Source organism: Phanerochaete carnosa (genome assembly GCF_000300595.1).
Source record: "Phanerochaete carnosa HHB-10118-sp unplaced genomic scaffold PHACAscaffold_2, whole genome shotgun sequence".
Lineage (NCBI taxonomy): Eukaryota > Fungi > Basidiomycota > Agaricomycetes > Polyporales > Phanerochaetaceae > Phanerochaete > Phanerochaete carnosa.
This window is the reverse complement of record NW_006767629.1, coordinates 3,207,828-3,232,828: the sequence shown is the minus strand read 5'-3', so window position 1 is coordinate 3,232,828 and position 25,001 is coordinate 3,207,828. Positions and strand designations below refer to the sequence as shown.

The 25,001-nt window shown below is 54.0% G+C and overlaps 8 protein-coding genes across 8 annotated transcripts; 2 read left to right on the top strand and 6 right to left on the bottom strand.

Moving 5' to 3' along the window:
• Positions 1-219: 219 nt before the first annotated feature.
• PHACADRAFT_250508 (uncharacterized protein) lies at positions 220-3,900 on the bottom strand. Its single transcript, XM_007392272.1, has one exon. The coding sequence runs from the start codon at positions 3,318-3,320 to the stop codon at positions 408-410; it is 2,913 nt and encodes a 970-aa protein (XP_007392334.1). The 5' UTR covers positions 3,321-3,900; the 3' UTR covers positions 220-407.
• A 2,860-nt stretch (positions 3,901-6,760) lies between these two features.
• Positions 6,761-8,529, bottom strand: PHACADRAFT_170387 (uncharacterized protein; the record flags this gene model as incomplete). The annotated part of the gene is made up of 5 exons (XM_007392271.1): positions 8,267-8,529; positions 7,996-8,210; positions 7,818-7,944; positions 6,974-7,763; positions 6,761-6,924 (listed from the first exon to the last, which is right to left on the bottom strand). Coding segments are annotated over exons 1-5 (1,479 nt in total), but the record flags the coding sequence as incomplete, so codon positions are not given.
• Positions 8,530-9,040: 511 nt separating this feature from the next.
• PHACADRAFT_137978 (uncharacterized protein) lies at positions 9,041-9,917 on the top strand. Its single transcript, XM_007392270.1, has 6 exons — positions 9,041-9,125; positions 9,181-9,209; positions 9,267-9,303; positions 9,362-9,459; positions 9,516-9,598; positions 9,659-9,917. Exons 1-6 carry the CDS (start codon positions 9,047-9,049, stop codon positions 9,732-9,734), a joined length of 402 nt encoding a protein of 133 aa, XP_007392332.1. The 5' UTR covers positions 9,041-9,046; the 3' UTR covers positions 9,735-9,917.
• Positions 9,918-10,194: 277 nt separating this feature from the next.
• Positions 10,195-14,802, bottom strand: PHACADRAFT_114971 (uncharacterized protein). The gene is made up of 7 exons (XM_007392269.1): positions 14,031-14,802; positions 13,736-13,979; positions 13,139-13,686; positions 12,852-13,082; positions 12,453-12,799; positions 11,797-12,402; positions 10,195-11,735 (listed from the first exon to the last, which is right to left on the bottom strand). Exons 1-7 carry the CDS (start codon positions 14,756-14,758, stop codon positions 11,161-11,163), a joined length of 3,279 nt encoding a protein of 1,092 aa, XP_007392331.1. The 5' UTR covers positions 14,759-14,802; the 3' UTR covers positions 10,195-11,160.
• A 583-nt stretch (positions 14,803-15,385) lies between these two features.
• PHACADRAFT_250504 (uncharacterized protein) lies at positions 15,386-15,787 on the top strand. Its single transcript, XM_007392268.1, has one exon. The coding sequence runs from the start codon at positions 15,407-15,409 to the stop codon at positions 15,602-15,604; it is 198 nt and encodes a 65-aa protein (XP_007392330.1). The 5' UTR covers positions 15,386-15,406; the 3' UTR covers positions 15,605-15,787.
• Position 15,788: 1 nt separating this feature from the next.
• Positions 15,789-18,569, bottom strand: PHACADRAFT_205997 (uncharacterized protein; the record flags this gene model as incomplete). The annotated part of the gene is made up of 13 exons (XM_007392267.1): positions 15,789-16,201; positions 16,256-16,507; positions 16,577-16,672; positions 16,724-16,799; positions 16,849-16,993; positions 17,044-17,091; positions 17,150-17,178; positions 17,231-17,277; positions 17,328-17,449; positions 17,505-17,552; positions 17,603-18,038; positions 18,097-18,301; positions 18,355-18,569. The coding sequence occupies 13 exons, from the start codon at positions 18,567-18,569 to the stop codon at positions 16,118-16,120; spliced, it is 1,803 nt and encodes a 600-aa protein (XP_007392329.1). The 3' UTR covers positions 15,789-16,117.
• Positions 18,570-19,016: 447 nt separating this feature from the next.
• On the bottom strand, positions 19,017-21,753 carry PHACADRAFT_250501 (uncharacterized protein). Its single transcript, XM_007392266.1, has 14 exons — positions 21,518-21,753; positions 21,255-21,459; positions 20,743-21,178; positions 20,643-20,687; positions 20,466-20,587; positions 20,366-20,412; positions 20,282-20,310; positions 20,176-20,223; positions 19,982-20,126; positions 19,855-19,930; positions 19,717-19,802; positions 19,654-19,663; positions 19,325-19,591; positions 19,017-19,270 (listed from the first exon to the last, which is right to left on the bottom strand). The coding sequence occupies exons 1-14, from the start codon at positions 21,727-21,729 to the stop codon at positions 19,187-19,189; spliced, it is 1,812 nt and encodes a 603-aa protein (XP_007392328.1). The 5' UTR covers positions 21,730-21,753; the 3' UTR covers positions 19,017-19,186.
• Positions 21,754-22,540: 787 nt separating this feature from the next.
• PHACADRAFT_192148 (uncharacterized protein) lies at positions 22,541-24,734 on the bottom strand (the record flags this gene model as incomplete). Its single annotated transcript, XM_007392265.1, has 7 exons — positions 22,541-22,569; positions 22,623-22,913; positions 22,964-23,191; positions 23,242-23,731; positions 23,785-24,264; positions 24,313-24,488; positions 24,542-24,734. The coding sequence occupies 7 exons, from the start codon at positions 24,732-24,734 to the stop codon at positions 22,541-22,543; spliced, it is 1,887 nt and encodes a 628-aa protein (XP_007392327.1).
• Positions 24,735-25,001: the final 267 nt, after the last annotated feature.

Here is a 25,001-nt window from a genome sequence, read left to right as displayed (position 1 = left end):
CGTCAACGAATGTATGCCAAGCGTGTTTTTTTATATGGGTCGATAAGTAACTTTGGCGTGCGTTTGTACTGAACGCAAAGCAGCCTGGGTTGCATACCCGTCGTCGGAGCGCCAAAAGCTTCGTGGCGTTTGATCCGATGCCGAGCGGCATCCCAAGCGCTCACACCACTCCTATGATCTTTCTTAGTCGGCCTGACTTTGCGAACAAGATACATGGGCTGGAGTCGCTGGACTCATAGTGGCTCGATATATTCACAACGTATTTATGCAGATAAAAGTGAGGTAGAGTATGTACAACGTGCAGTAGCCGATGCTGTGCGAGATTCTAAGGTGACAAGATGTGTACAAGATGAGGTGGAGATCAAATCGAACGCGAGATGAGTCCAAGGTATAATGAGCCCTTAGCTTCACCGGGCCCTCTGCAACTGCCGCTGACTCCGCTCCGCGTCCTCCAGGACGTTCTTCGGTCCTTTACGCGCCATTGCCCAGAGGAAGACGACGACGACGATCGCGAACTGCAGCCAGAGCCACACCTCGAGCACGAACCCGACGAACCCGCCCTTCTTAGCAAACAGCCTGTCCGCGCCGGCAGCATCTCGTCGCGCAGCCTGCATGACAAAGTTTTGCTGGCCACGCGGACTGTCGCCCTCCGGTTCGGCATCCGAGCACGCGAAGTTAAGCTCCATCTCCTGGAGCTTCGCAAAGTCGACACCAGATTGGGAGCCGGAGGCAGAGAAGGAGATCGAGCGGGACACACGGTGCACTGCGTCTTCGAACGACTCGTCCATCTTCTCTTTCGCTGTGCTTGCCGTGCGTCTGCGCCTGCTAACGACCATTGCATGTCCTGTCTTGAGCGGGAATTGCATCGTCCGTCTCCGTAGTGACCCACCGGAGAACGTGTCCTGGGCTGAAGGGAACGGCACGCTGGGGAGGGTCGGAGAAGTGACCGGTGAGAGCGAAGGGACAGCATACTCCGCATATCGCCTCTCAACCCATCTGTTCGTTCGCGCCCTGACGGTCTGTGATAAACGGGCGTTTCGGCTGTTCATCTTCTCCAACCTTTCCTTCTCCAGAGTACTGACGCCGTAGCCAGAACCGTCGCCGGGCATAGACTTGCTCGACGGGATGGGTGTGATGTTGCGCGACCTCAAGGACTTGGCTGGGATCCTATACTTGTTAGCAGATGGCGTGGGCGGTTGCACCACAACTTGAGGATGCAGCCCATCGTGGAATGGGAAATTCGCCCTGGTAGGCGTCCCAGCTGCAGTACCGCTAGGACTCGTAGAGCCCGATGCCGAAGCCCCGCTGACACTCCGAGCAATAGCAGTGCTGGCGCCGCTGCTGGTCCTTGCGTGATCGTCTTCGTGCTCAACATCAATGGTAAGACTGCGGGAGCGACCGGACCCATACAGGGCGTCGTCCTCGGTGCCATCGAGAACCCAACCCCCCGGAACACTGCCAGTGCTTTCCATGCTCACGTCGCCATTCATCTCGCACAGGCTCGTCGCTCTCAGGTGATGGTTCCCCGCGCGCTCGCCCCAGTCGTCCCCGAACTCGCTACCGAGCTCAGAACCAAGTGTATGCAGTGCTAAGCCTCCAACATTGAGCATCGACGGGGAGGGAGCTGGAGAGGGGAATTGCGAGAGCAGCTGGGAGGGCGAAGGCGAAGGCGAGCGAGACTCTGAGGTGAGAAAGCCGGCGGTGGAGGGAATAGGCGAAGCATAGTCGGACTCGCCAGACTGTGACGAGGAAGAGTCGAAGGAACAGGAGAGTTCGTTGTCCGTAGCAGCGTTTGACCAGCCAGAGATATCACCCATATCGGGGGTTGCGCTAACAGGGCTAATGGGCATGGGCGATAGAGTGCGGAAAGAAGGAGATGCGTGCAGAGAGGCGAAGTAGTCATCAGTACACTCTCTAGCTTCGGAGGAACCTTCAGCTGGATTGTCGAAGAGTCCAACAACGGTCTTCCGAGTTTTCTGTATACCACCCTTCTGTTTCGTCTCCTTGCCTTTGGTACGAACACCACCCTCGCCATTGTCTAGCAAGAGCATGCTCCGGGTTGTGCTCTGTCTCATGACGCCGCTCGCGAAGTCGTCCTTAGGGTCATCTACAGTGAGACGACTGGCGTCGCCGTCGATAGTACGTCGCAGACTGCTGAACCGTATAGTATGTCCGGTGGAAGCATGAGCGCTTCGCAAAGGACTGCCAAAAGCGCTTGCTGCTTCCCCATCTCGGGGCCAATCAAAAGAAGAGCCCTCGCCCTCATCGTCAGGGACGACGCACACTTCGATCTCGTCGTCGTCATGTCCGAGGCAATCATAAGCGCGCTTGATACCGTCGACTTCCCGTTGTGCCGTTTGCAGGCGTTCAGAAGTAGCTCGCTGTTCTGTAGCAATCTGGATGTTGGTTTCTTCGAGCTCGTGGATCTTAGAGAGTAGCTGAGCAATGATGGCATAATCAAGGTGGTGCGCCTGCGAACTCGTGGCCGTCAAGGGGGAAGCCGACGTCGAAGCGGACGTGGATGCGGTTAAACTGCTGATATCACCGGACGAAGATATGATAGCGATATCCGGAATCGAGGCTTCATCAGCAAGAGCAGCCTCCGATTCCTCGGGAATGGTGACCGGGAGTGTCGTCCTGATTTTCGGCAGCTCTGGAGCGGGAGCGAAGTCAACGACGGGTTTCTCATCCTCGTCCTCGTCCTCGTCTGCGCCTTTCCTTCTCAGAGCCCGAACCCTCTCTTCGCGCCTGCGTCGCTTCTGCTCTTCTTCCTTGTCGTCTACACCAGTCACCTTCTTCATGACCCTCTCCTCCAGCTCGGCGCCGCGCTCTCGCGTCTTCTCCAGCTCCTCCTTCAGCAGCCCAATCTCCTTCTCCAGCTTCTTGAGCTTGCGCTTTCCGCGCGCATCCGCCTGCGCGCTCTCCTCCTCGAGCTTCTCGAGCTTGTGCATGAGTTCCGCATTCTGATCAGCGAGGTAGCTCAAGTCAGAAGGGGTGACCGAGATGCGCCGCGCGTGACCTTTGCGTGAGCGCTCGGAGAGAACTGACGGTGATGGAGAAGACGGGCCAAGGGAGGGTGACAGTGTCGCGGATGGCGAGGAGGGACGAGAGATGCTGTAGTAGTGCGGTGTAGCCGGAAGTGGAGGTAGAGGGGACAAAGCCCGTGTAGGTGAGGGAAGCGGAGAGACCGTCTGGCCGAGTTGCGTCGGTATGCGCGCGAGCAGAGCGTCATGCTTACTTTTCAGGGAGAGGTTCGCCTCGTAGAGGTTCTTGCAAAGGGCAGATGTCAAACCCAGCTCTGTATGAAGGGAAATGCGCATGATGGAGGATGGTGTCCATTATCCCTTAGTCTCATGAGAGGAGGCCGGCATAATGACTGACGCACCCGTCTCTCTGTCATGAATCATACTCCCGGCGGCGAGCAGCAAGCCAGAGAGCTCTTCACGAGACTTCTCATTCGTCCAGTCTTCTAGCGGAGGGTTCAGTTTGCCTGTGGACGCGTCGATCCCACTGGTCAGAGCGCGGTCTGCGTCACCGTTTGCGTCATCGTATGGCGGCGGCGGGTGGGCTGGCAAAGACGGGGCACGTCTGCGGAGCTTTGCTGGCGGAAGGGGTCGTTTCGGGGTCGATTGAGGGCTGGTGATAGATATCATGTTGAGATATGGTATACGTGAGACGGTTCAACCAAAGAGTGGGGGGTAGTTGGGGGCGGTAGAATGTCAATGCTAAGGAGGGTGTCGCTCGCAGCAAGCTTGGCGTTCTAGTAATGCATATAACGCTGAAAGGTATACGGACGAGTGTAGAGGAATGCGTCCTCTAGACAAAGGGTATAGTACAAACAGCGGTAAGGGGTGGTCTTCTCAGAGCTAAGAGGTCAGAACGTTGAAAGTTCAGAAGGCTGACAGTTAGCAGCTAGATAATCGGGCACACCTTGTGAAAATGGTCACAGTGGTTGATACGGCCCAAACTGTAACCGGGCTGCTGGCTTTTGACTGCCAGCCTCACACCAGAGGCGTGTCTTGGACTGAAAAGCAGATACTCAGGAAAGCGCCGGTACACCCCACCAGTTTTAGCGTAATGTGATGTCGAGACGTTGGGCAGCGATCCTCACTCTCACCCTGCATCTGGTAATATTTGTAGAATTCGAAGACGCTCTGCACATTCGAGTAGAACACCGAAAGAACATGCAGAGTACATGCTGGATTACATGAGCCGGTAACTCGCGCTTTAGTACGGGGTAATAGATGTATGCGATGGGTTCTGGAGTGAAATGCAGTATCGCATGTGAACATGAGTATGTATGTCGGGAGAGAGTGGTGTGCAGGCATGCGAGATGTTAAACATAGTGGCAAGAGAAACTGAATACAGCAGCAACATGTGGTCCCAAGGGTCAAAACGAAACATTTATTTTTGCCCCGATTCCGGAGGTTTCGACTGGCCGAACGAGAACGACGGGCCGTTCGATGCTCCAAAGCCGAACATCCCCGATGTCGGTTGCGTTGTCGACTGCTTGTTCTCAGCCATGCTGCTGGTACCAGCCGCGCTCGATCCAAAGGCGAATGCCCCTGCGCTTGGTGTCGAGCTATTGCCGAACACGAACGAGGGCCTGTTTTGTGTGGTGCCCGAGGCGTCCATCGCTGTGCTCGAAGCATCCATCGCTGTGCTCGAGGCATCCATCGCTGCGCTGGATGACGGTGGAGAGGCACTATTCGAAAACGCGTCGAAGGCGAACTTGTGCGCAGTCGTCGGCCCCCCTGATGCAGGCTGTAGCGATCCACTGGCGGGGCCGGACAGGAATGCAGACCTCGCGGCTTCAGGCGCTCTAGTCCCCACAGCCCCCGACATGGTTGGTGCACCAAACTTCGACGCATTGCCGAAGAGAGATGAGCTCGAACCGGGCGCAGCTGTGGTGCCAAAGGCAAGCGCAGACTTCGGAGGTGCACCAGCGGGAGTCGTGCTAGCACTGCTGCCAAAGGTGAACATGGACTTTGGTGGCGGGCCTGCAGGCGTCGTGGAGGCTGCATTACTGCCGAACACCGGGGCCAGGCCAGGAGTGCCTGCTGGTGTGGTACTCATGGGGGTGGCTGTGCTGTTCGCGGGTGTTTGAGGCTCGGCCTTTATGCCAAACATCGGCCCGCTCGGGGTACCAGAGGGCGTGGTTGATGCGCCAAACATCGTCTGCCTGGCTGTCTGATTCAAGGGTGTGGAGGGGAAGGCTGAGTGACCAAATGCAGGCTTCGACTGAGGCGTCGCAGTTATATCCTTGGGCACATTGGCACCCCCGAACCTCGAAGGGGATGATCCGCCAGTGTTCGTGTTACCAAAGATGCCGGAGGTCCCAGAAGTGTTGTTCCCGAACGATGTAGGCTGCGAGAAGGGAAAGTTCGGGACCTCAGTCATGGCATTCGATGAAGATGCAGCCGTGTTACTGGAACCAGATGCGAAGCTCGCAGTGGGCTTCGGTGCCTCTGACGGTACCGAATTGGCGGTAGACGCGGACGGCACGGCGGACTTCGAGGCAACACCGAAATTAAACTTGACCGGAGCAGTGCTATCGGACGTGGCTGTCGAAGCCGGCGCATTCGTCGAGGCCGATGCAGAGGGCTTGCCGAATAAGAACGTAGTCGAAGGCTGCGATGCGGGAGCGGTGGAAGACGATGCCGTGGCACCACCGGTCGGAGATGCAGCTGTTCCAGCAAATCCACCCATGCGTGCCAACAGCGAGGGTCCCGAGGAGACCGCTCCCTGAATAGGCTCGGCGGCTCTCTCCTCGTGCTTCTTGACCGCATCAGCACCGAAGCTGAATGACGACTTAGTGGGCTGCTGGGAAGCGAACTGAGCCGATGTAGTAGCACCGAACGGACTGGGGGCAGACGATGTGAACTTGTTCTCAGTGTTGCCACCAAAGGCATTAGTGGTAGGAAGTGCCTGAGCGGAAGGAGCCGTGCTAGGCTGTTGCGTGTTGCCGAACAAGTTAGGAGCCGAGACGGAAGTTGAGGCGGGAGCAGCAGGCTTCGCGAAGGGTTTCGGTATAGCGGTGCCACCGGAAGGCGCGGTTGTAGACGAGGCAGCTGGGGGTTTATCGAACGTGTACGCAGAAGCGGCAACTGTGGGCATCGCAGACTTCACTGGTTCTGACGCCGCATTGGAAGAGCTGGTAGGGATCGTAAAGGTAGATATCTGGGCCGGCTCAGTCGGTTTAGAAGCTGAGGAAGGAATCGAGAGGGCTGGCAGGTCCGACGTCGAAGCCTTCACAGTCGGGGCGGAAGTCGGAATGGTAGGCTTAGCGAAAGAGGATGGCACACTAGCCTTAGAAGCTTCCACAGATTGTGCTGCTGCGGAGGTTTCAGACGGCTTGACTGTAGCGGTAATAGTGGGGAATGCAACTGGCGCAGTGGTGGTGGCCACGATCTTCTTCACGGCGACTTCGTCTGCTTTCACTTTTTCCCTCAGCCTTGCCATAGCCGCGGCTTCAAGGTCCTGCTTCTCCCACTTTGAATAGGACTTCGAAGACTTGACCTTTGGGCTTTCCGGAACAGATGGAAGGGTCGGGGTGACAACTGTTGAGATGCGACGTTGCAGACCGTTGGAAGAACTTGACGCGGTAGCACGAAGTGCTGCATTGGCACTGACCGATTTGGCGAGGGAAAGAGTTTTCCGAATGGGCTCCTTCTGCGCTGCCGAGGACCAGAGAAGGCTCTTACCCTTGGTGGGTGAATTCTGTAAGGCTCTTAGTTACACGGGGCTAAAATGGAAGGGTAGAGGACTCACGGGCACTTCAAGCAGCTCAGTAACAGCGGCGGAAGGAGACTGCCAAGCAAGTTCGTTGTGCTCTTTCGCGATCTGATATTCTTCCTCGGACAACCAGACCTCTACGTAAACGTCGACGTTAACCTTGCGATCAGGATGCTCAGAGTCCTTGGGCTACGGTGTAAGGTTAGAATAGGTCAAATGCCAGCGTTAAAGTACGTGCCATTGGGAAACGGGAGCGAGACTTCTTGACCAACGCTTGCCTGAGCCTTTGGCCGTTGGGACCAACTTTGTACTTGACACCGTTCGACTCCCATTCCTCGCCGATGCGCCGTCCCCTGCACAGAGGATCGTGGGAGATCATGCCATCATCCGACAAGAAGTCACCTTCCTTAGGAGATCGTCTGCCACGTTTGTGCCGGGCACTGCGCCTCGAGAGTGAATCCGAGTCGTCGTCATCGCTATCCACCTCCGGCTCGCGCACGCGCTTCCGACCACGAACATTTGCCAAAGACTTCTTTTGAGCCAGACGGCGACGCCTGTTCGACCTGTGCTTGTCTTCGTTTTCGTCCTCAGCAGAAGAGTTATCCCCATCGAACGTTGAGCCAGCCTCCGCGCGATCGCGTTTCTTGCCACGCATAGCCTTAGCCTCTTGGTGCACCAGCTTACGAGCCCTTTTATCTCTGCCGATCGCTTTCGAAGATTCAAAGCCTTCGTCCTCCTCGAGGCTTGCTAGGCGCTTTGTGCCTCGCCTACGCTGTACAAGAGACGGTTCATCGACCTCCATGTCGTCATCAACGTCACCTTCCCACTGTGTGTCCTCGTCGGTACCATCCAAACGTTCCATACGAGACGTCTTAACATCTTGCTCTTCCTCAAAGTCTACTGCCTCCTCGTCTCGGGTGTGCTTGCCATTTGCGGGACCGCTGCGCGCGAACGCCGGTGCGTAGAGTGTCTGTTTGCTACTCGCCGGTGCGAGCTTTTCATGGGTGTTTTCTTGAGGCGCACCAGGCCTGCGGACATAGAGGAGTCAGCTAATGTGTACTGATTGAGAAAGGTGTCCTTACATGTGGAAGTCGGATTCGCTCGCGGTGGTGGCTTGACCAGGTGCACGACGAGACTCGGTGTCGCCTGACGGTAATGAAACAACCTCTTCTTCAGCAGCCTGAGATTGCGTGACTTGCAAAGAAACACCTGCGTTTGTGAATACCTCCAATGAGCAGAGAAACGTTACCGAATACATACCTGTCATTTGCCTCTGTCGAAGGGCCTGACCTGGACCAGAAGAACCCTGTCTGCTTATAGCAGCACTCGTGACACCAGGGGGTAGTCGAATCCCCCGCTTCGACTTTCCCTTTTCCACCATCTCGCGCTCCCTGTGGGCCCGCTTCACTGAGGCGTATGCCACGTTGAAAGGCCGATGATCGCTGTCTGGGATGCCATGTCTTCTCCGCATAGCCCTAGAAACCAATTAGCATGGAGGTGCTAGTGATGTTGTAGAGATATTTCAGCGTACGTGCGGTGCCGATGCTCTTGATATTGGCGGTAATGCGGTGTGAGCGAATAAAGACCAGCGACGACAGCGAGGAGAAGGAATGTATAGAATATTGTACCGGAGAAGGTAGGGCCAGAGAGTGCAAAGAGTGGCTCGGGACGGGCAACATGCAGTTGCCCGCCGAGAATGTCGGAGCGGTCGTCCATGTCGTCTTGCACGACGACGAGCGTAAGTGACGCGACGGCGAAGAACAAGAGAGATTTCGCGCCTCTGTGGCGCAGCGGGTGCTGTACAAGCGGAGTTGAGAAATTTGCGATGCATGCGCCTTTTATGTCACTTTCCCGCGGTCAGTGCGCCTTGCTCTCCGACGATCTGGCCTCACGGTGTCGCTCTGTACAACGCCGCGAGGGCGTGTACGACGAAGGCCACATGCACAGACATGGCTGCGCGCAGATCATAAGAGCATCGTAATGTGTGAGCGACAATGCACCCTGGCTTTGGTGGTGCGAACGATCCCCGACATTGTCCGTGGGCCGCAGGTCCGTTGGCCGCCTTAGACTCTGCTCATCGGGGACCCTTACACACCGAGGATGAGTCTATTTTGATGTCTCTACCTCATGTGAGGGTCCGCCGCCGCCTTATGGTTTTATAATAGTCGCCAACCCGGCGTCTGCCACGTGTGAAAACCCTGAGACGCTCTTTATAGGCGGCACCTCGCGTTGCCGCTCATCGGACGACCCGTTTCACAGCCAGCTTGTTTCACGCTTCCACGACATTCTCCTCCCGTCGACATCCTTCGCAATGTCCAAAATCATCACCTACGACGACCTCAAGGCTAACTCCACCAAGAACAGCCTCTACGTCCTCCTTCACACCAAGGGTTTGTCCCTCTGCTACGGGAGGACGCGCGTTTATACTGACTTCCTGGCTGCCAGTGTACAATGTCACAAAGTTCATTGAAGAGGTAGGCACCGGCGACGGCTACATTGGTGTGTTTTAGCAAACTAATTATGTTGCTTAGCACCCTGGAGGCGACGAAGTGATTCTGGCTGAGGCCGGTGGGTAACACAAGTGTGGTTCGATTTGTTCAGCTGACTCAGTCCGTCGTTCTCACAGGTAAGGACGCCACCGAGGCTTTCGAGGATGTTGGCCACTCCGACGAGGCCCGTGCGCTGCTGAAGGGCTTCTACGTCGGCGAATTCGAGAAGGAGGGTGTACGTGGCGCTTTCTACTTCTCGCCGCTCTATCGCTGACAGAGTCCACCTTATAGGAGTTGAAGGTCAAGTCGGCGGCCAAGAATGTCTCCGCTGCGAAATCGGCCGCGGTCAACAACGCAGTTCAACAAGGATCGAAGTATGCTTGTCACACTTTCTACTGACGTGTCGCCTGTCTCTGACGCGCTTTATCCCATAGTATGATGTACTTCGCTCCTCTTGCCCTCCTCACCGGCTACTTCGCATGGCGGTACCTCTCGAGTGGCTCGCTCTGAAAAGCCACGTAGACAACTTACGCGAGCGTTCTGCTCTCTGTTACTTTGATGGTGCCTTATATGCGTGCTTTCTGCTTTGCTCCATGTCCCCTGGGATTTTTCTTACGTGACGCATAAATAGTTCTGTTTTGACTAGAATACTCTCGTTTGTGTCTGAGGGCTTGAATACCAGCTTTGAGAATTGTGACCCACCTCGGCGCCGGGGTCCGACGGTCGCCAACCTTACCACAGACAAGCTACAAAGCCGGTGGTCTTCTCCCAGACTGCGATCTTGCATTGCTGTTTTGTCTCGTCTCGTCTAGCAACTATGCCGAAAACGCGTGCCTCTGCTCTGGTAGCTGCCTCGAACTGCAGATTGGCACTGGTCAGTCATTAGTCTGGAAGTGTCGCGACTTGTCGGGACTGCTCGAATCATCACCTTTTGCGCGCTTATAGCGCGTCAGCGCCAGCTGCAATCGCTCTTGCTTTCTCCCCCATCCCTAGTCTGCGTGCGCCGGTGTGGCGGCGAGTATTGTACGCTCAGAAATGCCCCCGCAACTCCGTCTGAATGCCGTCGCTTTCGTGTCGCCACAAAATCATCCCATATTGATCCGTACATTCTCTCAACCGCGCCAAGATGAGCTGAAATACCATTACATCGCCCACACAAGTTTGGATGTCGTAGAGGAGCGGAGTGAGTGTGCCCTCGGCGTCCTCGTTTTACCCGAATACTTATGAAGATGAGGACTGAAGTCACGGCCGCGAACGCGACCAAGTCCACAGAGTGTTACCTGGGCCTGCTGTACGTAGAGGACGTCGCAGTCTACGGCTACATGACCCCTCTGAAAGTTAAAATCATCATCGCGCTCGAGCTTTCCGACGCCGTTGTGCGCGACACAGACGTTATTGCAGTACGTGACCTGCGTCTTTTTCCTTTCCCGATCACGGTCGCCGACAACCGGTGTTGCTCGCTCTATAGATCTTCAGGGCGTTGCACACCGCCTACCGTCGCTCTATCGCCAATCCCTTCTTGCGCTTGAATGCTCCTGTTGATAGCGTCTCAGACCATGCTGTCCTCCTACAAGCGGGTAATGCGCGGTGGAAGGGTTTCCGACGACGCGTAGATGAGATCGGACGGTCGGCCGGCGCGATGGTTGCCGCTGCGAATGGATGAGTTGTCAAATGTATAAGACCTTCTTCTGGACGAACGAGCGATCGTATAGGTCCCGGCCACCGTTTGAAACGGCGGCTTCGGCCGTTCCTACCGTCTCAGACACGTGCTCACTGCTCTCTGGTCAGAGTGTGGTTGTATGCTTATTTGGACCGAGATGAACGCTGCCTTCTTATTGACTCAGCTCATTAAAGGTCGCGATAGCTGGGACAGATACGGGGCACACACAGTGTCAACTTGAGTATCACATGTACAACTAAAATAAATTTATTGTGTTCACAAACGAAGCATTGCTTCCGCTAAGTTATCGAGCCCTTCTAGCGTCTCCCTCGCCATCACGCGTACCACTAAATCTTCATCTGTAGCAGTAACATACCCGACGATAGTCTTTGCCCTTCGCATCAGGTCGCCCGGCAAGGCGTAGACGGAACCCGATGACATTTCAAGCTGGCTCGCGAACGCCCTTGCTAACAGCGTGATGAAGTATAATGCGGATCGACGCAGTGTTGGGATCTTCGAATCCTTCGTTGTCGGCTGGTAATTCACAGCATCTTGCCTTCGCTTCGACCTCTCCGGATCAACCTTTGACTCGGAACTTTCTTCTAGCAAGCCACCTTCTGAAGTAGCATCTGACACTTGAGTTGTCCGATCCCTCGGCTTGTGGACCACAGGTACCGATTCGACCTGTAGCAAATCGAGCATCGCGGCCGTAAGGTCAACCGCATACGGCAGGGTAGCCACAGCGCTCGTGTTTGCAAATTGGGCCAGCAGCGATAAAGCGGATGTCCGCAGGGCCGTAGGGAGGTGGGACGCACGGGCAACCCCGAACAGAGGCGGGACGAGCAAGTCGGCTGCAAGTGCGGAAAATAGTATCAGCGACGAGTGCATGTGCGACGAAACTGATTTGAATACCGTATCCTGGCAGCGCGTCTCCGCACCGCTTGATAACTTGCCCGAGTGCCTCGCCCACCCTGGTCCTGGTATCCACGTCGAGCCGTGTGAGCGCCATGCTCCCGACGCCGTCGAGGCCTTTCGCGTACATCTCGACCAAGCCCTTCAGGACATCCTTCCCAAAGCCTTCGACCATCGCCGCGAGGCCCTGCACTGCAGTTAGAAATATGTACGAGTCGTCGTCCTGGAGCGACTGCAGGAAGATGCCGAGGATGCCCGGCACGAGTGCACGGTCGAGCGCAGGCTCCCGCAGCGTGTTGTCATTTGACAGCCGCGCAGAGACGAGTTGGCGTAGGAGGAGCAAGCCGTGCGCGCGCACAGGAAGGATCGGGTCTTGTAGTAGCTTGAGGGCCTTCTGGTACGTTCCCTGGGGACTCTCCCCGGCCTCCATCGTGCTTCCTGTTGGAGCCTGGGATATGGACGAGGATGCAAGGCGCGCGGTCAGGACCATACGAGCTTCCCTCGCCAGTGGCTTGATGGCCTCCGAAGATTCTTTGGCAAGCGACTCCAGCAACGAGAAGATGTCACCCAGGATCGGTACCGTTTGTGTGTTAAGGCTGGGGTTGGCTGAGACGTCCTGAGACTTGATCTCAGCAGAGTACTTGAACATGACATACCTTCCATGACAGCAAGCAGAAGATTCAGCGCAGTCGAGGTTATCTCCTCGTCCGATCCTTCACGTTGAATTGAAGGCTCGTCTTCATCGTCGCTGTCGGCCTCGAGAATCTCACCATTGCTGTCATCTTCATCCACATCAACGATGTGAAGATCTTCGAGCTTAAGCCCTGTCTGCCTTCTGGAAGCGAAAGTTTCGTCGACTTTCGAAGACCTCTGCGCCGCCGTCTGCAAGGCGTGCTTGATGAAAGATAGTACGTGGTCGGGCCTCTTCAAGATGCCGAGGGCAGAATCTCCCGAAGAGAGCTGATTCTGAATTTGTACAATGAGTTGAAGGAAGAGAAGCGTCCTGACGAGATATTTAGATACTTTATAGAATATATGCTACACGGGAATCATACCTCATTGGATCCGCCTCATGAGCAGCCTTGCTTTCTCTGTACGACTCCAGAAGCCTCACAAATAGATCCGAGACGACATCTGAGCGATCGAGAGACTTGAGAAACGCGACAAAGTGCTTTGGGTCCGGGCGAAGATGCAAGATATTAGCGTCCACATCGAACTCTCCGGCTTCTTCGGCTCGCCGCAAGTCCTCCGGTGTGAACATGCCCAACTGAGAGATAGCGTTGGTCCTGTAACGAATGTGGATTAAGATACATGCTCAAACAAATCAGCTGAAGCTGCTTACTGCTCGATTCTTGCGATTGCACCAGCTACGTCCACTTGCCATTCTCCGCCTTCACCATTAACAACTAGCCAAAGAGTGGCGATTCCTTCTGGACCATCCACCAATCTTCCCCAAGTTCTCATAAAACCCCGAACAATCGTCTTGAGCAGAGGTTCAGACGTCTTGACGGAGTCGAAAGTCCACAATAACGCGTACAAAGGTGGCACGATGGGCGTGAGCAGGCTGGATATGAGTTCGGGCGACGGATCAGTGTTTGTCAAGAGGGTTTGCAACGCCTGGATTGCCTGGTTAGGGGCAAGACAAGGGATATCTGCTGAAGATGAGGAGCTGCCGTTGTCGAAAAGCAGGCCCTGAGTGATCTCCAGGAACGGCCGTTGAAGAGCAGGTGACAAGATTCGTGAAACGAGAGCACCTGTCCTGTCTTTCTCGTCGCTAGGGAAGACCATCCTCGATAATGAGAAAGCAGCTGCCCGGCGATGAGAAGACGAGATATCGCCTTCTGCAGAGAGGATAGACAAGAGCTGCTGGACAATATTGCCGTAATATTGCTGAGAACAGATTAGAAAGTTTATTGAACGGTGACTGGTCATATCGTACATTCTCCTCCATTCCTTTTGGCAAGGATCTCAGTAATTTTGCCACATTTTCCAGCTTCTCAAGGAGAGCATCATCCCCAGAAACGTCCTCCTCTGCAAACAGAGCAATAAAAAGACCCCTAACCCCATTATGACGGAGTATTTGACGGCTCATGAGGTGACTGCATATTTTTTGCACATACACCAAGGAGACTTGGCCTGAGAGGATACCGCTCAGCGCGGTGACACTCCGCGAAACGGGAAGCCTTCAAACAGCATCAAAATCGCGCCCTGCATACAACGGAATAAGCACTCACGTATTGATGAGACGCATTGCGACGGGTCGCAAGTCATCCAAGGGGAGGACAGACTCACTCGACAGAGACTTTGGCAGCCACCCCAGCACTAGACAGGGCTTGAGCAGATCTCCTAGATGACGGTCGACTATGGCAGAAGTGATGTGAGTCGCATTGAGAGACCCTCGGACACCAGACAGCAAAAGTAGCCGTGTGACACGAAACAGGATGGAGCGTAATAGTTGGTAGTCTTCGGGAACGCTTGTCAGGTCAATTATGTTAACTTCTGTGCGTCGCCTTCCGCCTGGTGTGGTATTTGGAATAGACGCAGAGACACGAGAAAGTAGAGGCTCTACAGCCCATTTGAATACCAATGACAAGAGAGTACACAGTTGAGCTAGGTCTCGCGTTCCCAACAATTCTTCGGGCGCGTCGTTCTCCGAGGTCTGCCCAGGAGTAGGCACGCGGTTTGCGTCTGGTCGTTTCGGACTGACGATGCTTTGAACTTGTTCAATCACAACCAGTGCCTCCTGGGCTGTACGGAGTTGAACATTTTCGAGTGCCCCGTTGACATCGCTCACTTGGTCCTGGCCGAGGGCAGAGTAGTATTGCGATAGTCTCGAGGTAAGCACGTCTCGTATGTCGGATTTGCCTTCTGACCCGGTGGAGCCGGCCAGGATCGCACCTCTCTGGAGTACCGACACAAGGTTTGAGCTTTGCACAGCCCTTTCTGTCCCAGCACCTAGCATTTTTAGGGACCGAAGAACAGGACAGGGTGATGAGAGGGACGAGGAGCCTGGCGTAAGCGCGCGATAGCGCTCGTGAGAATCTGCGGACCCAGGCCTGTGTTCGAGCACATCACCAACAACCATGATCAAGAAACGCAGCCGCCCTCAACCACGACTCCGGCGACCTTCAGCAGAGGTTGAGGAAAGTAAAGAGTCAGTAGAGCAGCAAGAAGAGGATGATGAGACATTAGTGTAGGTGGTACAGTCATGGACTATAATAGCCTGAGTTCAGGTGATTCATAGCTTAGTCTTGCAGACCTCATCGAGCTGCGCAAGCTTAGACGTACACGTGAAGGCATAGATACCGCCAAGCTTAGCAAGGGCGACTTGAAGAAGAAGAAGAAGCGGCCCCGCGAAGAGGATGTAGGGGGACTGAAGCCCGGTACGTCAGGAAGTCAGCATGACCCGGACGAAGAGTACGTACTATAGCCACCATGTTATCATACCGCTTTTGACGAAATTAGTGATGAGGAAGACAGAGATGCTAAAGCAAGGCGTGTCGTACGGGCGAACAATTTCACACAGCAAACCAATGTCTGTGACGTAGACAAGCATATGTACGCTGCTGTTGATTCGAGTTGAACTCTAGAGTCGCTAACATGATGTAGGATGGAATATATTGAAGAGAACATGAAGCTCAAGCAAGGAGCCAAAGAGCAGCTGAGGAAGGACGACGGGCCCGCCGACCCCTTGGCTGAGATTTTTCGAAGAAAGGCCATGAAAGAAAAAGAGCAGGAGGAGGGCAACGTCACCAACAGTCTGGCCATGCTAACGGCCATACCAGAGGTAGATCTTGGTATGGAGTAAGTGTCTTTGGTCACGGTGGTCGGGGATGAGCTTGACGAAACTTCACTAGTGCTCGCCTGAAGAATATCGAGGAGACAGAGAAAGCAAAGCGCATAGTGGCTGAAGGGCGGCAAGAGCGCAAGAAAATCGCGGACGATGAAGAGCAACTTGCCGCCACTAGATGTAAGACACTGATCTCCAGGTCATAGCTTTCGTTACTAAAAGTTATGATGTAGTCTATCGTCCAAACTTGAAAACTAAGTCTGACGCTGAGATTTTACGCGATGCGAAGCTCGAGGCTATGGGACTCAATCCGGAAGATCATGAGCCTCGCCGCACACATGACAGGCCTCAAATGGCCACAGACGAGATTGTAAGTCGTCGTTCTTCCTTTTTGCACACGCCGGTGGTATCTGACTACTCTTAGGTGATGGAACGCTTCAAAAAGCGGATGCGTAAATAATGTACTCGTCACCACTTCCGTATATTGTAATATTTCTGCGTTGGGTCCTGCTATCTCATGCGCATCATACATTAATCCGTTATGCCGATAAGATCCTTCAGCTTGCCGAAGCTCGGCGTACCTAGACCAGTAACTGGGTCCCAGCCCACCGTGGCCTGTGATATATGTCGTGATCAGCTAAGTACACTCAGACCGGCTCCGTAACTCACATTAAACCCAGGAGTGCCACAACCAGGGTTGTTACCACTCGTGATGTCATTGAACCCGGCACCGTTCAGGGCATAGAGCATCGGATTAAGGAATCCAAGGGACGGCATACCATTCCGAAGCCGTGCGTCGTTCAACAGGGCGACGAGGCCTGCGAAGGTAGGAGAAGCACAAGAGGTACCGCTAACACCGGCGGGTTCGCCTTCGAACACGATGCTGAAGTTGACAGCCTGTGCTGAAACGTCTGGATACGCCTAGTGTACACGAGAGCATCAGTAAGTTCCTGTCCAATCTGGGAACCCTTGAGCTGTTGATCAACTCACGCGACCACTCGCATTGAACAGGCCTGCGTATGTTCCGTTGGGAAGAGTTTTCAGAAAATTTTCCACTTGTTGAGATTGGTACGCCGGCTGGGAAAACTGTATCTCATGTTTATCAGACTTCTAACGGAACTCATATGCTGCACCCACGATGTTGCTAAAACCCCCGCCAGAGAAGTTAACCGCGACTTCGGGGATCTGCACGGTACCACCGACAGCGGTGACGCTATAAAGTTGCTGAGTACATCATCTCAGGGGTGGCTGACACCACCTACTATGGACACGATGCAGGGAAGGCAGGTAGAAATCTTGTTTGATTGGTGCCGTCGTTTGCGAAGCACTCTTGCGTCGCGGGGTCAGGGTTACCGTCCCCGACACCGGAGTCTCCAGAGGAGAATATCAATGTGACACCTCGGGCGCCTGAAAAAGGGCTATCAGTGGTACTCCATGGCGACACGCCCTAGGCTTACCGAGCTGAGCGAACAGGCTGCAGACTCGCGTGGCGTAGCTGGTGGGTACTGGGCAACGCCTCTGGGTGAGTATTATTTTCAAGAGCACGTCATCATTATCGCTCACCTGATTGCTCGTCATCTCCGTAGCTCGTGCTAGTGGACGTTTATCAGCCACAGATGAGTAACATATGGGGATGGACGAAACCTTATCGTTGTTGGTGGGTTTGGATGCTGCAAGACAAATTCCACCCACTACATGCTGGGTAAGACTGGCTTGACGTCTTGGCTGACAAAGGACCTACTTCGAGGTAAGGCTCATTGGTATTGTTAACTGTCAGCTCGTCCGGGATGAACGGCGGGCTACCCCCTGTGGAATAGAACGTGGGAGGGATTGGGTGCGCCAGGCCGAAAGCGAACTGAGTATCTACCACATGCCTCATAAACCACATGAGCACCACGGAAGTCTGAAATGGACTGACCAAGGTTCGCCTCGCCACTCCCCAGCATACTCTGGTCATTTTGTCCCCCTAAGATACTCGATGAATGCAAGAATTGCACAAGACAGCGGCATACCCACCGTTGATGGAGACAACCTGGAAAGACGAGTTGACTGCGGAGGGCACCTGCTCTGCAAAGAATGTCTGCAGGTCACTGAAGCTTGCAAACTGTTCCATGTATCCTGTGACAGCGATTTGGTTGCCTGTGTCGGCAAGAGGTGTGTAGTTTGCCGCGTTGTAGAGCTGCCTTATACAACTGATGGTGATTGTGCTGTTGCAGCTAGCATCAACTTGCCCGTTCGAAGCCGACGGAACTGCGATCGGAGGGGCATTGGCGACGGCAGCTGAAGACGCTCCGCTCGGGGCGAAGTGGAGGGTGGTCTTCATACTGCGTAAACGAGAGAAGAGCGTCGTAGGCTGGACTAACTCCACATGCTCGTGCAGATACTCCGGTAGGCTGTATGCTGTAGCGAGAACGAACGAGTCACCTTCGGGATGGTCCCACATGTGATATTCCTACGAATGAGGTATTAATTGAGGTATGTCGAGAAAGCGTAGGTCGGAAACAACTGACAGTATCGAGCATCTCCTCTGCTAAGCCTATGGGAACTTTTACCTTGATCCAATCTTCAGCAGGAGAGCAGGACATGTCTTCTTCGCGGAGACCGTACGATGCAAGCCAAGCTTTTACTTGCCGGACGCTCTCTGGGTGCGGGGCAATCAGCTCGTTCACCTCCGCCTGTGAAAGGTGTGCCCCGTAGCTTTCGTGAGACGGGTCGCTGAACAGCCCTGAGTGGTCTATCCCTCAATAACACGCAGCACTGGTACTCACCTGACTTCATAGAGCAGCTGCTCAAGCAGAGGAAAATTTGATTGCGGCAGCGCAAAACGCAGGTTGATGTGCAAGTCCCTGGGTGCTGAGTCTCGCTTGACCCATCTCCTGGGAATCGCGACAGACTCCTTGATCCTGAAATCAGTCCTCCGGGACGGGACTGCTACGACTGATGCTGCCAGGGCGAACGCTGTCCAAACGGACGAGTATTTCATGGCGGGATTCGTGAGCAGTATGGATATGTTTGAGTTCTGGTTCGGCCTCGAAATAGGATATATATACATTTTCTAGGAGGAGCCATCAACGCATGTCTTACACAGGGTCAGCCTCAGTTTGCGGCTAGTAGCCGACAGGCGGCCATTGACATGACACTGATAGATTTTCGCGCCGGATGACGTTGGACTGGTGTCGGGCAGTCCAACAGGTCAACAGGTCCCAGGTTTCGTGGGGTACGCGGTACACGCACGGCTTCAGGAAACTACTGCCACTCTTACTAATATGGAGGTAAATACCGCGATTGTGTCCGCGGGAGCTGCACATGAAACAAGTGCCACCCGCATCAGTGTCTTCAGGGCACTGGCCGCCTGGTGAATCCACTCGTCTGGGCAGTGGAGTTCCGTAAAGGATGCTCTAACGTATCAATGAACTTGAGTTTGGCAGTGGGCAACTACCTGTCTAGATGATCAGGCCGGTGACGGTGGTATCGAATACCTAGCAGTCGTGTATGTTGTTTAGAAACACCACATCGCTATTTCCGGATATTATGCACCCCATCACTGAATCGGCTCCGTAAAGAGTTCATATGTAGAAACTGCCGAAGGCCTGTTATAGGTCACGGCAGCGCCAGCACAATGTCTTTGAGGACGCCGAAGTTGGGCGTGCCGAAGCCAGTCACTGGATCCCATCCGGTGGTTGCCTAAGCGATGAAACTGTCATTATGTCTTTCTTCGTGAGGGTGCATCCGTCTCACATTGAACCCGGGAGTACCGCATCCAGGGTTGTTTCCCGTCGTGACATCGTTGAAAGCACCGGTGAGTCCGGCGTTGGCACCAATGCTGTAAATCAGCGGATTGAGGAAACCCAGTGGCGATTTTCCCGCCCTAATGCGCGCGTCGTTCAACAAGGATACAAAACCGGCGAATGTCGGTGAAGCCGCTGAGGTACCCCCGATGAGGATTGGGCTACCGCCAAAGAAGATACGGAAATTATCAGCTTGGGCCGCAACATCTGGGATGCCCTGGTAGACGTCGAATTAGTACATTCCAACAAACGTTAAAGATATGCGTGATATGGACGCACACGCCCGTTCCTAGGCCACATTAGTCAGTCACCGCCACTGTTCTTAGGCGTATGAACACTTACGGATTGAATAAACCTGCGTAAGTTCCAGGTACCAGTGTGCTCAAAAACCCAGGCACAGCAGCTGCCTGGTAGCTTGGGCGGCTGAACTATCAATACGTCAAATGTGTGCTCAATCATAATAAAGAAAACTACGCTTACGAAGTTGCTGAATCCACCACCTGAGAAGTCGACGGCGGTCTCTGGAACGTGGATGGTACCACCGACCGCGGTCACGCTGTTGGTCGATCAGCGTCTTGCAACCGCACCGACAGAATATTGTACCCACAACGGACAGGACGGTGGGAACTCGGGTACAAACTCGGTCTTGTTGCGCCCGTCATTCGTGAAGCACTCTTGTGTGGCGGGATCTGGATCACCGTCCCCCACGCCGCCGTCACCGGAGCTGAAGGTAAGCGAGACGCCCTTCGCACCTTCCGTGCTCGTCAGTGCAGCCGACACCTAATATTAGACCTTACGTACCCAACGTGGCAAAACCTTGACAGACCCTCTGAGCAAAACTCGGGGGAACTAACGCCCAGCATCAGCGAACTGTTTCGGGCGCATACCAAGCTGGACAAGTGCGTACCGGTTTGCTCATCGTCTGCATAGCTTGTGCTTGATGGCGCGATTGAGCTCCAAGGAGGCAAGTGTTAGCCAAGACACAGCTCACCTAATTGTTTGGGGTGGGTTCGGAGTGTTCAAGATGAAGTCCAGCCACTGAAATGTAGAGTCTCAGCCTTCTCCTCGGTCCAAGACTTATGTTAACATACATCGAGGTAGGGTTCGTTGGAGTCCGTAGGAGTGAGAACATCGGGAATAAAGGGAGGACTGCCGGCGGTGGTGAAGAACGTCGCAGGGATAGGATGGGTAATGCCAAAGAGAAACTGCGTGTCTTAGACGGGATCAATTATATTGAACGGTATTCCGATGCAGTACCCAAAACTTACCAAGATTCGCCTCGTCGCCCGGTTCACTCTGGTTATTCTGCCCTCCTGTTTGCATTTTTAGATGCGTAGTTCAACGCGTGCACGCGGGGAGAAAACTTGCCATTGATGGAGATCAATTTAAAAGATGAATTGACGGCAGCGGGGACCTGGTCTGCAAAGAACAGCTGCAAGTCATCCAAGTTCGCGAATTGGTCGAGATATCCTGTGCAGGCGACCTGGTTACCACTGTTCACCAAGGGAGTGTAACCAACAGCGTTATAAAGTTCCTTCAAACAAGTAACGGTAATCGTAGTGTTGCAGCTGGCGTCGACTGTGCCACCCGAGGCAGACGGTACGCTGATTGCAGGTGCATCTGTATTAGTGCTAGAGGTCTGGGCGGCCTGGTCGAAGTGGAGAGTTGCTTTACTCGCGCGGAAGCGCGAGAAGAGCGTCGTCGGTTGGATCAGCTCGATGTGGGCATGAAGATGCTCCGGCAAGCTGTAGGACGTAGTGCGGACAAGCGTGTCCCCTGTAGAGTGCTCGTATACGTGATATTTCTGCCATGATAATGCCGTTAGCGTGAATATAGTGGTTCTCTGTCAAAATCAATCGTGGACACGAGGTCTTACTGACCGCATCAAGCATCTCCTCTGCTAGACCCACTGGGACTCGGACTTTGACCCAATCACTTGCCGGTGAACGCGCGATGTCTGCCCCGCTCAGGCCATGCTCCGCAAGCCAGGAATTGACGAGATCAACGCTCTCGGGGTGTGGGGCGATCAGCTCGTTGACCTCTTCTTGCGAAAGATGTGCTCCATATCGTTCGTTGAAAGGGTCGCTGAAAGGGAGGCGTTAGAACTGCACCTTACTGGAGCGACGTCGAAACGATTGCCAACCTGACTTCCCAGAGGTGCTGTTCTAACAGTGGAAAGTTGGATTGTGGAAGCGCAATGCGCAGGTCAACGGTAAGGTCGCGAGGAGCCTCGTCCCTCTTGGTCCATCCTCGAGGGACGTTGACAGTTTCCTTGATCTTTACCGTATGCGTGGTTGGCGCCGCAGCCGTGAAAGCAGCAAGCGCTAGTACGATCCAAGCTGAAAAGACCCGCATGACTGTATCCGCACGACGCCAAGTGGGTGAGGGTGAAGGTAGCCTCCGGGCTAGCACATTCATTCAGAAGGATGGATTATATATGGTCCAGAACGCCTAGTGTTCACGCTGCCCCCGCTGCTGAGGTGTCAATTGCGATGCTTGATCCTGCACATGGCCGTTTACGTGCACGGCGTAGCTTTTCTCACCATAAATTAGAATAATCCGGTCCTTGTGAGAGGCCGTCCATCCGGACGAAAAGCCACAAGGTGAGAGTATCATGGGACGCAGATCTTCAAGTTCCTGAAGCTCACTTCCCATTGACTACCTGCCCATGGTCATTGATTTGGACGCGACTCGTGATCGTAATCATAAATGCTGGAATATCACAGAGATGAGAGCTTCATTTTTACACAAGCCAAAATGCACATACGCTGACAACCTGTCAAGCGGAGCCAACCAACGCCTGACAATGCTCTCGGCAATGTATGACCTTGAACGCCCCGTATAACCTGCGGCTCCGCGGCACACTCCCGTGTGGGAACAAAGACCAGGAATACAGTCGTAATGCATGCGGCGGCTGCAAATAACGCCTGATACGATGAGCAAAATGTACCATGAATTGCAAGAATGAGCGTATCGGATGTTTTCAAAGGAGGGTTCTACCGAGAAAGGCTCGTATGGCGAGCGTGCTTATGCGTCGGTGCTGTAACCCGCACCATGCGAAGAGACGCGTGAACGGGAAGTGGAAGTCTGGCCATGGGATACGACTGCTACTCCACGAGACAGCAAGGCCGGTACGGGGTGGCATGGGAGAAGATCTATAATCTATTTACCACTCCCCATCAAAACCAATGAAGCCTATGTAATGAAGTCAGGTTTGAATCGCTTCACGTGTCGTACAAAGCGCTCACCAGTCAAGAGGAAGATAGGGAAATATCTCTTCTTCTCCAACGACGAACACCAGTTCCATGCAGAAGTGAGCCGGCCATCTATACACGAGCCAGCGTCGAAGAAGTTATCTGCACCAGAACCGTCAAAGCCGTGGCGGAAAAAGTCGCCAAGGATCTCTCGGATACAGCCATCTGCAGAACCAAACTCGTCTTCGATGTATGAGCGCAACGCCGGCTTTTCCATCAGCTCTGGAATCTTCGAAACAGTGTTGCAGATAGGCAGGAGGATGCGATACACCTGCGAGTACTTGTCTGGAGGCCGTTGAGTCTTCTACTTGCTCTCCAGATAAACAAAAAAGCACCGATAAACATGAGCGCATTGGGCACGTTGTGATCGCCCATGTGAATGACAGAAGAGCCAACCCACGAGCCGATGCTCCTTTGCGCGCGGTTCAATATTGCATGCATCATGCGAGACGTCTTGGGCGCAGCCTGCACACGGTTAAGGCCTTGGCCAGTGTCGCGCAGACGGTAGGGGATGTTTTCTGACAGAAGGTCCGATTCCGCCAAGTACCATAGATGAAACATGTCTGGAGTAACGGTTAGATACAGTTCCTTAGATATCATATTCAACACTTACCGTGCAGGATCTCGCGCCACAGAGTCAGGCTTTGCAAGACGTATGCGTATTGCTTTGCGTGGTCATGGCTAAGACGAGCGCCACCCTTTCCGCTCCTGATCGCAAGACTGCTCTTGCTGTCCTTCGCCTGCGTCGGGTGGTAGTATTGTTTGAGGTACATGATCATACGGTCGCATGGGTCGCGGTTCGTACGCAGGAAGGCATGGTTGTCGCCGATACTGTACAGGCATTGCCTAACTTGCTCCTGGCTTAGGTCCTTGTGTTCATACTTTGCGGCCAGTGTCTCGATAGCATGCTCCTTGTTTCTGATGTCTTTCTGAACATCTCGCCTCGTCCGACCTTCCGAGTAAATTTCCTTGGTGGCAACGGCAACAAGATCTTCGCGGAGAAGATCTAGTGCACCATGCTGCTCGAGGACGGTGTGTACTGTCTTGATAGGACGAACACAAGAGAAACCAAGCATGTCCTTAACTTCCGATGTTTGACTATCCTATACAGGAGATTAGATGCAAGTATGCTCTGACTGAGTATACCTGTACCTACCTGAACCAAATAAATAAGTTTCCCGTAGGTCGAACGCATCTTGTCAGGGTTCATTATTTTGTGGCGGCGGCCCAACTCGAAGATCTGCTGGTAAAAATCTTCGTTGGCAGCGAAATCTCTGTCCGAAAATAGTTCCTGCCCTTGCTTGTAATCGGCAGCAAGGACAAGACCGGACATGATTGCACAAAGTTCCCGGATTTGATGAACGATCCGCTTTGCTCTGGACAGACCGAAGCCAACGGTGTCGATTTTGTCCGTATACTCAGACACGTTGAGCGCGGCTTCGAGCAGTCGGAGGTACTTGCGCTCGCCCAGAGTAAGACGAACTGGAATGTACTTCGCCCGCTCGACAAACCATTCACCGACGGAGTCGCCGGCCGTAGGTTGTGTTTCGGGAACAATCGGCTGGTCTGTCTGTTCACTAACCAGCTGTTCGAGTTCGTCATCGGAGTCAACTGCGCCTTCGTCGTCTACATCCATCTGAGCGGTGGTGAGCCGTTGAGCTGTCACAGGTGCGGTCTGACGTACAGAGACCCCATTGTCGCGCTGCTCGGTAGAAGCTTTTCCGTTCTCTGGATTCCCGGCAGAGCCCGTCAAGGGCTTGGTCTTGTGGTTTTTGCGAGAGCCTTTTCGGTGTTGCGAGGCGTAGCAGACTTCACAGAAGTCATCACTGCAGTTCTCGCAGTGCAACTGAGCGGGTTGATCTGGCAGAAGAATTGTTGGCGAATGCACTTCATACAGCTTCCGTGATTTGCACCTTCACACTCTACACAGAACCCCTTGGCTGCACCTGCACCCGCTTCCTCGTCCCAACCTCCCTCCGGTTTGTCCTTAAAGTCCGGGTGCTCAAGGTTCTCGCTGTCGTTGTTGAGAATTGTATTCAGAGAGAACGTTGTGGGTGTAGTGGTTTCTGGCGATTTTGTCTCTTTCTCTATGCTCTCCGAGGACATGGAGAAGATACTGAGGAATTTGCGGAGGGGAATTTTTTGAACGATGCGGGGTTGGAGTATACCGTGTGGCGAGGAAGAGAGAAAGGCACGAGGTTGATTCTGTCATGGCGGAACAAAACTTTGGCTGGCCCACACAGCATGAACCGGGACATATCTACAAAGACATCGGTAGCGATGTATAAATGGTCTGAGGATGGAGAGCATGCACGGTTGAAGTCAGGATAGATGACTAGCCTAGTCTTGTCAGCACCTGACACCATCTTTCGC